The 16,443-nt window shown below is 34.7% G+C and overlaps 1 protein-coding gene across 1 annotated transcript; it reads left to right on the forward strand.

Annotated features, from left to right (window-relative positions):
- Positions 1-2,516: 2,516 nt before the first annotated feature.
- LOC144442720 (QRFP-like peptide receptor) lies at positions 2,517-16,143 on the forward strand. Its single transcript, XM_078132093.1, has 4 exons — positions 2,517-2,855; positions 12,506-12,907; positions 14,475-14,690; positions 15,940-16,143. The coding sequence occupies exons 1-4, from the start codon at positions 2,517-2,519 to the stop codon at positions 16,141-16,143; spliced, it is 1,161 nt and encodes a 386-aa protein (XP_077988219.1).
- Positions 16,144-16,443: the final 300 nt, after the last annotated feature.

Below are 16,443 nucleotides of genomic sequence, written 5' to 3' on the forward strand. Positions count from 1 at the left end.
TGTTTCATTTAACATAGTCAGTTACATAGGTATATAGAGTGGGCAACTCTATTTCCTTTAAATGATTGCAAACAAACAGTATTTATCAATGTATTTATACAAAGTCACACAGATCTAAAACCTGTACAACCAATTACAATGACACAATCGTTTAGACTCCAAATCAAACTATCTGGACTGTGTTTTACTTTTCTATGGGCGTTTCTGTAAAAAAAAATAAACATTACATAATGTAACTGCGGATTAACTGACACATTTGAATGACGACCAACGTAATGCATATATATCGACATGTTTAATTTCATTGTCACAATACATACATACATACATACATACATACCTACCCACCCACCAACCCACCCACCCACCTACCTACCTACCTACCTACATACATACATGCATACATACATACATACACACATACATACATACATACATACATACATACACACACACATACATACATACATACATACATACATACATACATACATACACATTTCCTATTTTCATTTCCTGCAGCACCTTTCCTCCTGCACCACCAGCTTGGCGTCGTGATACCATTCTTATAGACATGGTGTCCATACAGAGCATGGATTGGGAGTTAATGCTGGTTTATTACCCTACGATCGCACTCGATGTGGTACATGTCGTTTCATTATTAATACTAATCATGCTTTGTCCCTAAGGACAGTGTGACCATTACGAGTAGATATACCTTTATTAATACTAATGTAGTGTATTGAATTACATGCCAGAAATATGGTTTTTTATATATAGGTTCGACTGTATGTCGGCTTAGTGATCGTTTAGTGTGGAACATCTCCGTCTGACCAGACAAAAGAATCGGTATCTTTGCATTTCATTACCAACGATCACAGAGTATCAGATATGTCTATTTCAGGAATTTATAAGGTGTCTGGCGATGAGAAACTATTGAGGTTGAAGGAAGAGGAAATCATTTTCCGTCTCGGAACGCTGGAACCCCTTGGAATTAATAGATTATTCAAATTCCCAGTCTAACCACGCTTATTTTATATTTCAGGCGTGTTCTATTAGGTTCTATTTGGTGCTGGCGAATATTAGAACTTTTCACACGTATAACCGTTAATCACGCGCGGTCGTCGTTCTATTCCATAACATTCAGATATATTCAGGTGTTTACCTAATATGTCTTGCCTTTGAATACCTTGAAAAAGAATTTTTATTCGAAAGATCGGATTACATCTATTTATTCGGACTGTCTCAAAAGTTCCTTATACATACATACATACATACATACATACATACATACATTCATACATTCATACATGCATGCATACATACATACATACATACATACATACATACATACATACATACATACATACAACTTAAAACGGTCATTATTTATTATATTTATATATAATTTCGTGAGTGTAGATAAATAAAATACCCTGTTATATTTACTTGCTAACGAAGCTAATTGTCCTACAGATGTTTAAAGGGCACACATTGCGTGGAACATTTTATGCAATATAGCTCCTTCAACTAGTGTGATATTTAGATATGATACATAGCAAAAGAAAACAGTTCAGCTTTCGGTTGTTGTGAAAATTTCAAGGCGATATTTGAGCTGCCCAGTAGTTGTCGAATTGTAAATAAATAATGACCTTTATTGGGTTTTTCCGGTGAGCAGGATCCGCCTACATATAATCACTGCTCTAATTTCTCTAAGTTGAGTATCTCGAATTACTAAATAGCATGCAGATATCTGTAGCAGGGTACATAGTATTGAATTAATAAAACAGAAACAAATGTATCAATGTTGCCACCATTAAAGTGGCACATGCTGAGTTTATAAACCTTTTACTCTAATGAAAATATTTTATTTCCTTCTGGCCTTGTTAGAACAGTTAATTGCGTGGTATGGATTTCTTGATATTTTTTATACGTAAAAACATTACGCCATCTGATCTTATATGTCATATCTTGATACCTGTTTTGAGTTCATTAGTCAATGGCAAGGGATATCTACGTATGTTTCGATCATGTACAATACTACGCGTGACATTAACAAACGCAGCCTAAATCTCTCATAAAACTCAGAGTGAGCCCCTTTAATTTGATCGTTCTATTTCTCCAGAAAAAAGTAACTGAACAAATTCTGTATATTACTTATCTGTGTATCCGAACACCCCCCCCCCCCCCCCTTGTATTTTCTTAAGACATTGTACACTTACTGACGTTAAACAGATATAAAAAGATTATGGCGACATGTTTCGTCCGTTAAACTCACACTTCACTATAAGAATCAAACACCGCCGTTTGGAGTACAGCATCTTGTTTAAATATCACGTGTCACGTGATCCAAACGAATACAACATCAAACCGAGCAGGGTAGTGTTTTCTAGGACTGAGGTTACATATTTGCTTTACTGGAGGCGGATCGAAGTGTAGCATAAAGCGCGACATTACCTCATTCAGCATCTACATTGTGAGCATCACAAGAAAAGGAACAAGAAAGGCACATCAGTATGGCTGACTATGAATATTACCCTTCATTTACTAACAACCAAAGCCATGGAAACTTTTCTTTCTACTACGATTTGGCTTTGAACATTGAGAGTCAGTATGTACTTATTTGTGCATTTACATTCAACATGTTGATGTCGATATGTGGTAATATTGTTTTGCTGTATGTGTTGATTTGTGGAAAATCAACACGAAGTGATCTTAATGCCTTCCTTATCAACCTTGCAGTAGCTGATTTACTAATAGCCGTGTTCTGTATGCCTTTTACATTTCCGACCATTATGCTCGGACACTGGATATTCGGGAAAGCTATGTGCCCTACGACAATCTTTCTACAACAGGTACGTTGCGTTTACTGCTTCTGGGCTTTTGTGAACGTGTCTTTCGAATGCTGATGACATGAAATTCAATGCTTCACGAACACCGTACCTCTTGCAATTATATGTCTAAAATATAGACTTTGGTATATATGCGCCATGATAATTCAAACATCTGATAACTTCAGCCTACAATCTTCATGTTGAAATGACTACGTGACAGCTTCATCAATGTTGTTCAAGTTACATACAATGTGACCCAAAATCAAGCTTTGTAATTTATACCTAGTTGATAATTGAAACAACTACTATTGTAGTTTTTTAATCACTTATTAGTAGTAACTATCTTTAAAAGGAAATTATTTTTTAATTGTATTTTCAGGGACAGAACTTATTAAGCGTTAGTGTTATTTTGAGTTCAGTTAGACATAAGGACGTTTTTTTATTCGACGCTAGGTTTCGGTATTTTATTTGCGTGTTTCCAACTACTCATCTTTTCTCACATCTAGTGGTAGACTAACATTTGTTTAAAAGAAAATTGACACATTTTGTGACATATTTTATTATTTACATTCCTTTTTCTAAAACTGTTTTTCACCAAACCACACTATATGTTACTATCTTTGCTTTACAAAAAACACACCAGGAAGTATTCTAACGTATGTCGTGGTGTTTTTTCTTATATTTAATGCGAGGCTTAACATGTTACAACGGATGTTCAAAAACATACACCCGCGGCTATGCGCTTTCGATCTCTTAATATTCATGACCGCCAATTGCTGAAGTCATTGTCTAAGGATTCCTTAGTGTATGTTATATCCTTATCTTATTGAAAGTAATTACTTTCTAGAGCGACACACTTGTGACAAATATTGGATATGCATCTGTAATTTCATGCTAATTGATTAGTACTAAGTAAAGAATCCATTATCACTACAAAGGATACAAAAGAATGCTACCATCAACATGTTTTCACAAACTGTGTTATTTTAAAATCATTTCTCAGTTTATACTCCACGAAGCATCTTACTAAGAAGTAAGCATTTCCGACACCAATTGTTGAAACCCATATTCTGATGAAAACAAGTAATTTATGAACATTCATTTTAAAGTTATGACATTACAGAAATTAATGTAAGCATTTAAAAAATAATAGCCCAAAGAACGAAACCCTTTTGAAAGAGGAAGACATGATAATTACAAACTATAGATGCCTTTAAAATGCTCTGGTCTAAGGTGAAGTATGTATGAGATGACCCCTTCCTTTCAATCTGTGGAAATAGGATGAAAAAAGAAAAGTAAAACACTGACAAGTTCCTATACAAGCAATTTCTACATACATGTCTATAGGAAATTAATAATATAAGATTCCATGATACAGCTAGCGTTCGAGTACATCAGTCTATGGAGGGTTCACCTTTATAACTTTGAAAATATAGGTTCAATATTCCTAATTAATTGGATTTTTTATCGTTATCAAATATAGGCATATAAAAACGTTCCAAGATTAAATCCAAGATTACTGTTTCATCGTGGTCATGTATCCATTAACAATCTTTTTCAAAACAAATGTACATATATTTTTGAATTCCTGATGACCGTCTTATTCGCAGCATTTTGATGTTCTTTGGCACATACCTTTACCTAAAATTGACAAACATTGCATCTTCGACTACGTCACTTCTTATATATTTACGCAGTCTTTCCACTGTGGATGTTTTAACCTTTTCCAACTGCTTAGTTGTATTATGTTGTGGATGGCATGATGTATGGTAAAGCGTGAAAGGGATATTTCTACCATAATAGGGATAGCTTTATAATATTAAGGGGATTATAGTTAGAATAATTAATTTGGACAACAGATTCAATAAGTTGTCCACATCTCTCTTCCTAAAAGACAAAACACGTCTGTGTGTGTGTGTGTGTGTGTGTGTGTGTGTGTGTGTGTGTGTTTGTGTGTATACGTGTGTCTGTATAGCTTAAGTTCTAGGGCTAGATTTGAAGAACGATCGTGCTTTTGTCAACCCTGTGGTATAATTAATTGGGGACGGTAGGACACTGGTTGTAATTTGAATCGTACGCACCAAGGCTGCAGTGGATTGTATGCACCATGGGGCATTGACTAAGTATAAATGGTCGTTGTGCCGTCAAAGGTTCATGGCAGGGTAATAACTGAAAAGTGCTGCGAACACAGTGTGGAAAAGCACTATATAAACACTGACATTTTACAATTATACGATTATGTCTACGTCACGTGAAGAAGACTCTTTACTGTCTGACATCACGAGTCGGAGCATTCCCTTTTTAGGCCAAAACAAGGAATTGTTTCTGATCAAGACAGTCTGTCTCAAATCTTTTTTGTTATTCAAAACAAACCTGTCATTCAGTCCACTATTTATGGCAGTTACTGTTCCTTTTATTTAGTACTTTAGAGCAAGTGTGAAGTAAGGAGAATTAGTTTTGTCTTTCCCTACGGATCTACAGACTGCATGGGCTGGGCAAACACACACACACACACACACACACACACACACACACACACATACACACACACACACACACACACACACACACACACACACAAACTCTGACCAGAAACATAGTATTTGGCCCTATATACTGTTGGTGTGTTATTAAAGTGTCTTGCGTCCATTACTTCAGGTTTCAAAGTAGTGATCAAAAGTGAACCGATTCAATCACGAAGGACTTCATTTACGGCAAAATCGCCTTGTAAAAGAATTTGCACATTTCTGACGTTGCATATGGGCCGGAGGCATTGTAAAGCAATACACATATTACTTTACATGTATTCATCTTCTGTCCCCTTTCTTCCTGTGATTTTTCTACTTAATTGACCTTCTGTGTATACAGATGTATAACCATTAGTAGCCCGGGTGGCTGACAAAGCTAGAGTGCCATGATTGTATTTCGCACTGGTGTTTACATTAAAAGAACATCCCTGATAGCACATGTACATTAACATAGCAAGAACCTTGGCTATTATTTTGACATATTTCAGAAATTGATGTCAAGGGATTTACAACGATCACCCTTTTAGTCTGCTTAACTAAGACGATGTCCTGGTACATCTTTCAGTATTTTTAATATATTGCAGTGAGTGCCTCGTTGTTGTTTTTTATCCAAGAACAAGACATTTGTATAGTAATTATAAACGTAATGAATTAACGTTTCACAAATCCATGGACATTAATCCACACTCCGGTAATCAAACTACCCTTTACAGGAACATACTCATTTCCCTACTGTTCACTCGCAAATGTAAAGTAAAAATAAAGCAACATATATAATGCGTTGGCGTAATGGCATACGTAATTTGAACTCCTTGGCGTTTATATTTTGTTGTGTTTCAGTCAGAAGATATACATTTTATGCCGTGCATACATACATACATACATACATACATACATACATACATACATACATATTATTTCCCCTAAAAGTTACATTTAATTTCGACGCATAGTTGAAATTGAAATTTGAAAAGAGTGAACACCATCACTAATTGTGTAACGAAGATCTTCGAAGTATAGTCAAAAGAAGATACACAATTTAATGTCAGTGAACCTTGTATTCATTTGTTGTCTATGATCTAACTAAAAGCCGCCTGCGGCGCTAGTGTACTTCATACAGTCGCTAAACCTTGTATTGATTAATTGCTTAAAGGAAATTTACGAGAAACGGAGATACCGGTCTTTGGTAATCCGTTTTAAACAATTGTGTTCATAACCAAGCCGTGAGTGCAACATGCCAGAAACTAACGCCAGACTTAGAACACCCACTATCAGATAACCCTTAGTGACCAGATAAAGGTATGCCAAATCAATAGATGAAAGATTGCTAATAAATTATGTGAAGATTGGATTTATTTGGTGGCAGGTTTTGAGTATGAACTTGACATATTAACATACCTTTTAAAGATTCGCATTTGTAATTTAGTCACTTTTGAGGGTGCACTTTGAAAAAAGATTAATCATTAGGTGTGAAAAACAGTTGTCTGATAAGGCTATACGTAAAAGTTTGCCCAGAACAAAAGACTAATCTTAGGTAATCTTCATTGCACCACTGATAAGATAACACTAATGCAAGAACCTGGGATTGAAACCTTGGCCTTTAAACCTTGCTGAGTGATTGGTAAATGAAGACAATTTATATGATTTGAGTTTGAATTAACGTAGAATGTATCTCAGAAATATAAATTGTTAAAAAAAATTGTTACTTTGTTCTAGAAAATTCAAAGCCATTCTCAGTTCCAATCAAGGAAAATCGTGGTCACTGGATAAACCCATTTTTAGAGGTCAATATGGTAAAAATAATGAGCAATTTTAGAATCTGATAGGCTACCAACCAGTGTGCTAACTCTGTGATAATAACAGATAACATTAAGATAGTGAACCCCAAATGGACAATAAACAAGCTTTCATATGGCGAAGATTGGAGAAAATTTAAGAATTTTGTTTTTTAAGGATAGTATTCCCCAACATGCTAACTACTTCAAGAAAATACAATAACTCCATTATAGGAAACCGACCTAAGTATTAACTCTGTCACACTAGGCAGGGTTACGGTAAATGTGATAATGAGGACTACAGCATTTACAATCAAGAGAATTTGATATTATGTCTCCTTTCATACCCAAGGAACATTTTTCAAGAAGCGATTTCTGGTTGCTTGCGTCTTATCGACATATCTGTCAATGCGTAGATGTAAAGTAGTGGTCCTCAGGTCACCATGGTGATCACACGGGAATATAACCACCGATGTCAAATCAACTTTTTAGGGTCATATTCCCACACTTATACACAAAAGCACTGCATGTTCTCCACGTGGGAGTTAAACAAGAAAATACATTAATTTCAGCATCTCAAGAAATACTAGGCACTGTAATACAACATGAAACGAAAGTTTCAATCTCCCGCTTGCTGATATTCAATCTCGCTTACAGTATACTAGTATTAAAGAAAATCAACCGGTGCATGTCACATTTTGCGTACTTTAAAGTCATTACATTTCGTTTTTGTTAGAAAAATACATTTGAGATATATTAACTCTTCAAAATATGTTCTCAATATTATAAAGTGATTCTATTCTACAAAGGGTTGCATCTACGTCAATCCAGAGTTTCAACATTATAATAATTGCCAGGTGTATATTTGTATGACAGTAATTCCACGTTCACAAGGACATGACTAAAGTGACACGCTTTAAACGCTGCATCGTCTCACACACCATAATCATTTGTGACGATTAGGTCTTGACTTTGTATCTAAAGTTTCTTCATAAAGTGACATTCTCTTTATCGACGATAATACAGAGTCCTACATTGACAGTAGATAACCTCGATACCCACGTTAGGAGCTGAGGTCAACAGAAACACTTTCAATGGTCTTAATTAGCAAAGATAATAAGCGAGTTTTATGTTTAGAACTACTCACACGTTAAGCCTCCGTTTAGTGTACCCATCTTATGTGGTGATATTATCATCTGTTCGTGTCTGTCGTGTACCTTGTATACTATACGTACACCTATTGCTTCCAGCACTTTAATCAGTCGAATCGTACTGCAGTTGTTTCTTGATGTATTAGGAATATGTTAGAAATCTTGGTGTTTAGCAAACATGTACCGCTGTACGTATATGAAAATTGATTCAGTATTATTCTCATCTTTAGCGTCTCATATATAGAATACTCTTTCTATGTTTGTGGAGTAAACGTACGTCGTATAGTATCGTTTGGCGCAGGTAACTTTCAGGGTAAAGTTGTGCCAGGCCAGTGACACTGATTTGATCACAGTAGTAATTTCATTAGCAAAGGGTTTAGAGGCTCATCTTTGACATATTCAATCTACAATGTATCTAAATGTAGATGACAGTTTTGTGACACCCAAGGCGCTGTAATGCAAACTCACGATTTGGTTTCTCAACCATTAATAAGCATCTCAAGACGCCTGCTTACAATCAATACTATTACAATTGACTCTAACTTGATCAACCAGAAATCAGTGAGTGTCTTGGATTCCCACTTCTATGTTTTGCATTTACTTGGCGTAACGTTTGAAGTTTTGGCCCCTTCAGTTAAAGGGCCACCATGCCCTTTTTTTGCAACTACTCCTAAATTACCTAGCATATGGAGCATCAGACACAACGAACGATTTACACACGACACAATGTTGATACTTCAATGTTCAGTATTGACAAGGACTGACGTAAGGGTGTCGTACAAATGCAAGAAAAGGTCGAACATTTAAAAAGGCACTATAGCTAACATATGACTATGCTTTTAATTGTATTAAGAATTTGTATATACTAAGACACGAACATATAGGGACACGTAAACAGATTCAATAAGACATACATACATACACACATACATACATACATACATACATACATACATACATACATACATACATACATACATACATACATACATACAGACAGACAGACAGACAGACAGACAGACAGACAGACAGACGGACGGGCAGACAGTTGGACACATATACATAGTGACATACATACATACATACATACATACATACATACATACATACATACATACATACATGCATACATGCATATCTACATGCATGCACACATGCACATACATACATACATACATACATACATACATACATACATACATTAGACCCTGGGGTCAATGTACGTACATGCATACAGTGTTTTTACACATATCAAAGAAGACAGCATGACTATTCTATAATCTGGAGGCATTGTGAGTTTGTCGCGGCTTGACGCGATGAATATGTTTGTACATCCCGTAGTTGCCTATCTTTGTTGTTCCCTGCTTTGTCCATAAGCACGAACACGCGAGGCTATGTCATAATGTGTATATGAAAGAATTCTTTATATCATTCTGAAATCATATTTTTCAAGGACTAAACGTATCACGTATCATTTCTTAAAATATTCCTTATTTATCTCTAAGCTTCTGAATTTGAAATCCTTTTGCCATTAGCTGAATTTGTTTCTACTGAACAATGTCTCTCTCTAAAATTCTGTACTGCAGCAAAATACTAACTTTCAACCTGGTCTGCTTTATAGTGGTAGTAGTAGTAGTGGTAGTAGTAGTGCGATCATCAGACAACTGTATGCGTGAAACCCCGAGTTACAACCAAGAAAGAGTTCCAGAACTACCAAAACTATTGCGCTCTGCCACTGCGGTATAGAGCACTGTCTTAGTAGATTGATACTCATTGATACTCATATATATATATATATATATATATATATATATATATATATATATATATATATATATATATATATATATATATATATATATATATATATATATATATGATATATATATATATATATATATATATATATATATACCACTACTACTACTACCACTATGAGTTACAACCAAGAAAGAGTTCCAGAACTACCAAAACTATATATATATATATAATGAGACATCATGCCCACCTCTTGTAAAATAAATTACCTCAGTACAGTTTTAATTGAACAACAGCACTCAGTAAGAATGTATCGAATAAGTTACAAAGCTGAATGGTGTTTGTACAATTAAACCAAAAATATTATATATATTTCAGTAAGTCAGTCGTGAATAACATGTCTGCAAAAAGTATTGGCTTTTGTAATGCACCCCGATAGTGTAATTGTTTTTTTTGTGTGAAACGCCCGGTCTTTGGGTGATTGGAAGTGTACGTACGTAAAGCAATAATGATAACGAGGCAAAGAGAATAAGAAATCGTTACCATAGTAACAGCTACATATTATTTTGTAAATTATGTTGTAATGACATAACTCGGATTTTAATCATGTCGGAAACTAAGAAAATCGGCAATTATACCGTGTACGAGCCAAGAAATATGGAATATATACTCTAGTTGTTCTTCGTCATTCCAGCGCACGTCTACGTCAGACAAAGCGTGTCTACATCACTGGTTCTGCTGTGTTAGAAATACGATTTTTCTTTGCGACAAAAGCTTTGGTAAGAAAGCGCTACCGCTGGTATAATTATGTTATTCTCCAATATTCTATAATATTTTTCTTCTTTAAGCTGGAAAATATTCGTGACCTAAAGTTTGTCACTACTCGTCTAGAGACTCTTACTGATAAAGGCCCTTTAGTCCACTCGTATTTTCTTTGCTTGGCTTAACGAAGGAAAAATTGGGGGATAACATTTAATTGTCGGTTTATATGTAATGTCTGGAGTACATGTTGTTGATGGAGACACAAAGATGATAAACAACATTGATATAGCATCATGCACCTTTGAGTAGATGTTGTTTTAATTTAGGTTGAGTTCAACAAACTGTGCTCAATAACAGATAAGCTTTATGACGTTATCAGCTGGCTTGGACTCGCGTAAGTGGTTTTTATTTGATAGTGCATACAATGACTACGGTGTTCATTAAGAAGGTATAAAAAACACGGCGAGACTAGTAATTTGGACTCAAATCTGAACAAACTCCAATATGTTAGTAAACCTTAGCCATTTACGACGTTTGGAGATGCTGTCGTCATCGATAGCAGTACAGTTTATGATATCGTGGTGTTATCATGGGTGTCCAATTCATATCTCTAATAGCTATTACGACACAGGATGTATACGATCACACTGAACCGTATCCGTTTCCTAAAATGTCAGCAGCTTACGTTTCATCAGCAAATATGACATTTTATTTGTCTTCGTTAAGGTTTGAAAAAGAAACAGAGATGTAATATCTATGACAACCCATAGATGGTATATATATATATATATATATATATATATATATATATATATATATATATATATATATATATATATATATATATATATATATATATATATATATATATATATATAGTTTTGGTAGTACTGGAACTCTTTCTTGGATGTAACTCGGAGTTTCACGCATGGTGCGATCATCAGAGTGTCTGATGATCGCACCATGCGTGAAACTCCGAGTTACATCCAAGAAAGAGTTCCAGTACTACCAAAACTATTACGCTCTGCCACTGCGGTATAGAGCACTGTCTTAGCAGTTTGATACTCACCGAGTTATATATATATATATATATATATATATATATATATATATATATATATATATATATATATATATATATATATATATATATATATATATACATATCTTTATGATAATTATATATATAGATTTATCATCTATACCTTTACAAAACATGCGTCATTTACATATAATAGAAAAAGTTGGATGGCCGTTTATACGCACATTGTGTTCCCCTTTCGAGCTTCAACAATGTAGTTTTACTGTGTGTCATTATAGAAACAAATCGATGTCATAGTATTAAACACAATATACATACATACTTACATACATACATACCTACCCTATCTACCGACCTACAGACAGGCAGACACATACACACACACACACACACACACACACAAAGAAACAAAGAAACAAACAAAAATTTATATATACATCCATACATACAAACAAACAAACAAACATACATACATACATACATACATACATACATACATACATACATACATACATACATACATGCATACATACATACATACACACACATACATACATACATACATACATACATACATACATACATACATACATACAAATTAGTTCTGTAATTTCATATAATTTACCCTAGTCTTATTCTGTTATCCATCATGTAGGTGTCTGTAATTGTGACCATTGGTACACTGACGGCTGTGGGAATCGACCGATACTTCGCCGTTATATATCCCCTGACTGTCAGGGTGACGAAGAACAGACGTAAAATAGTCTTTCTCTGCATCTGGGTTATCGCCATTACCTTGGCAACTGTACAGACAATATTCACCGAAGTGGAGGAAATTTACTACGATGGTCGTTACATTTATTTCTGCAGTGAAGAATTTCCGAGCCCTAGATTTTCTAAAGTGTACGAGATATTCTTCATTCTTATCACATACATTATACCCCTATACATACTTTGCTATACCTATTCTCGCATTGGCATCCGACTGTGGGGAAGGACTGTACCTGGTAATGCTGACCACGTCAGGGACCAATCACAAGCTAAAGCCAAGAAGAAGGTAAGAGAATTGGGGAGGAAAAATTGAATATTAATAAGATTAAATGTATTATTCAAAACAACTATGTTGTTTTTGATCAACTGTTAATGGATTAAGACTTCTTTATGTTAAAGTGGACATAGGGATGAGAAATGGGTATTGTGTTTGGGATGTTTCATTCATAAAACAATCTACTATATTATCCTACCTCAACATATACCAAGTCCTTATTTGTAACTTAATGAATTTCAACATGCTAGAAAGTGTCTGAAATGTTTGTAATTGTACGTACAATAAAAAATATTTCATACATTTTAATTTTGTTTGTGTGCCAGTGTTTTGATTTACAGTCATCAAGGACTTGGTATATGTTGTTTCACATACCTTTTCAAATAGGAAAAGATATTAAAGTTGTTATATGAATAATAACTTCAAATTAATGCCAACTTGTCATGCATATGACCCCCCTCACAATGATGAACAATATAAGATACATTTGTTTAATTCAGTTTACGTTTCATTTAGATTGTACAGACATATGACTGAAGCCATCTTCAAGCACTGCTTTGTGCTAGTGATTTTATTCAATATAGCGATTTACTATTGTTAACCAATAGTTTTCTTCATTCTCCGTTGTAAACTATAAATAACCTAATTACATGGGCATTGTTACTGCGAGTTAGTGATAAAAACACAAGTCGCGAATATTTGCTTCCAGGTGTAGATTTACAATGTACATTTGAACACACGTTATTTCAAGTTGCCCAAGCATTTATTCTCCCATGTTAAATATTTGGTTGATCGACGTTGATCAGTTTACATTTGTAATATTGCCAGTGTACTTAACTGCTTCTACAGCTGCGTTTTATACTTAAGCTAATGGATCATTTATGCAAGTGGTATGCAAGTAGCATATTTTTGTGATATTTTAAGTGCTTGCTGACAATGTGGACAGGTTTTATGGCTTATGTACAGTTTACAGTGCAATCAGTTTTACCTTCCATAAGGGATGGTTATAATATAGGGTCTGTCTGTCTGTCTGTCTGTCTGTCTGTCTGTCTGTCTGTCCATCTGTCTGTCTGTTTGCCTGCCTGCCTGCCTGCCTGTCTGTCTGTCTGTCGGTCTCTGTCTGAATGTTTGTTATTGAAGAAAGATTCAAGCTATTTTAATGATTAAACATACCAAGTACTACTAGTTTGCTTAAGAGTGTTCAGTAGAGTCATCCCATCTACTTACACTAAAACAAGCGCCATCACCCCACTATTGCTCAAGATAATGTATGTAAAATGAAAGCTTGGAATGTCTAGGGTATGCTAAGTTGCATAATTAAAGTTGTTGGGATAATTAACAAATTGAATATCCATTTAAAGACGAATGGTGTATTTCAAAGCATTGTGCCCTGGAAATCGGCGTTATAGAAATTTGATTGATTGATATATTGATATATTGATTTATTGATTGATTGATTGATATAGTGATTGATTGATTGATTGATTGATTGATTGATTGATTGATCGATGTATTGATTGATTGATTGATTGATTGATTGATTGATATATTGATTGATTGGTTGATTGATTGATTACAGGTCATAAAGATGTTGGTTATCATTGTGGTGATGTTTGCCGTATGTTGGTTACCCGTGCACACCTTCAAGTTCATATCCTTGTGTTATCCAATGGTGACGATTGACGTTGAAGCACAGGATATTATGCGAGTAGTTCAATGCTGCATTCTGTGGATGGCAATGGCTCATAGCTTCGTCAACCCACTTATTTATGGTTTCCTAAATGAAGGGTTTAGGGTAAGTTTGATAATTTTGGACAAGTTTGTTCTGAGCTTGAAATGTCAGACTCAATAAAGATTTGATTAATATATCGGTGTCATTGCCCGTGCGTTGTTCACAAAAACTATAACATCGAGTTCTTGATGGCTCTATTAAAGCTGCCACAGGAACTAATACACTAACAATGTAGCATATATAAACGCGGGTATTATTGTGCACGTGGTTTGTGTTTTGCTTGTTTCACCCTACTAATGCTCAAGTCTGAAAGCATAAGATAGTGTTTAATTGTTTTCAACTGAAATACATAAAGTTACATCTTACTATATTAACGACACCATGCATACATGCTTCTATCCGTATTAACAGTTAAGTTCCCACATATTTTCAGCAAAACCTATCTTGAAGTAACTGCGTCATGCTTGTACGTAAACCTAGGGGAATGACGACTTTACTCTTGTGTTGCAAATATGATGTATTGACAACAAATTTATCTAAACGAACACAACATGTAGACGTAAACTTTGCTTTGTTTTGGTTGATGTCATGTAAAAGGCAACTAAGTATTATACTTGGAAAGTGAATATCAGTGTGAAATTCATGAGCCTTTGTTTACATTTATCAAACGTTCTATGAATTGTCTGATACTGAATCAGTATAAAATAGTCATTTAAGTTAATTTTACCACTTGGTTTTTATTAACACAGGATTTAATTATTGTTATATCTGCATGGCAACTATTAGCTCGTACAAAAGTTCACACATTCAGTGCAAGATGAGTGCTTAACCTTGTACGATAAATAAAGTATGCAAATGTTAACACGTTCTGCTTGTTGTAAAAAGGATTAGTGTTTAGATATCACTGGAGGGTATGATGTAATACAAACACAAACATGAATAATTCTTATTCATCAAGATATAACATATAGGGTAATACATAAATTGATGTCTGTCTACGAATGCCATACATATCGTATATCAACCGTTCAGACTTTATCCAAGAGCGGTTATGAAAGGGGTGTTGATCGAGTATGATTTGTTTCATGCATGACAAATAATTACAATGGTAAATGTGACCTATACTGAACGTTAGACCAGGAGATTAGCAAAATGAACTCAGTGAACTATCCATACATGGTAAGATTTAACTGAAAAATCATTTTAATCCTTTTCACACGGAATATATTGAAATCAATATTTCTCGGTACACCTCACAATCCGTTACGTCGTAGACATTAACTAACAATTCCTGTTATCTTTGTTAACACAGAATGAACTGAAATCAATGCTGAGACGTACACCTCGCAATCTGCTACGACATCGTACCCATATACCTCGTCGATCGAGAAGTGTGAGTAGTCATTCTAGTGCAACTAGAACGTTCTCTATCTCGTCAATGTCGTTTCTTAGACGATCTCAACGATCCTCCAAGAATCCTCCAAACGAACAGGATAAAATCCGACACGTCAAGTAAACCACCTTATAAATATATTAACAAATCTATGGGTTGCAGTCTTCTTTGTAATGCTAATAATGAAACTTGAGCACCATCTTTGTAATTCTAGTGAGAAGAATCTTTTAAAGAGTATATGAAATTATGAATTCATATGTTATATTTTGTTTCATTTGCTGGTTGATTTGTAAGATACTTTCATTAACTTGTACTAGTCGATGTTTATGTCCCTGTTTTATCAACAGCTTCAACCATATTGCAACACTTTTAGTGTTATATTGAATAGTCCTTAAGAAACATAAAACAGGCGAGTTGCGCCTT

This window comes from Glandiceps talaboti, chromosome 11 (genome assembly GCF_964340395.1).
Source record: "Glandiceps talaboti chromosome 11, keGlaTala1.1, whole genome shotgun sequence".
Lineage (NCBI taxonomy): Eukaryota > Metazoa > Hemichordata > Enteropneusta > Spengelidae > Glandiceps > Glandiceps talaboti.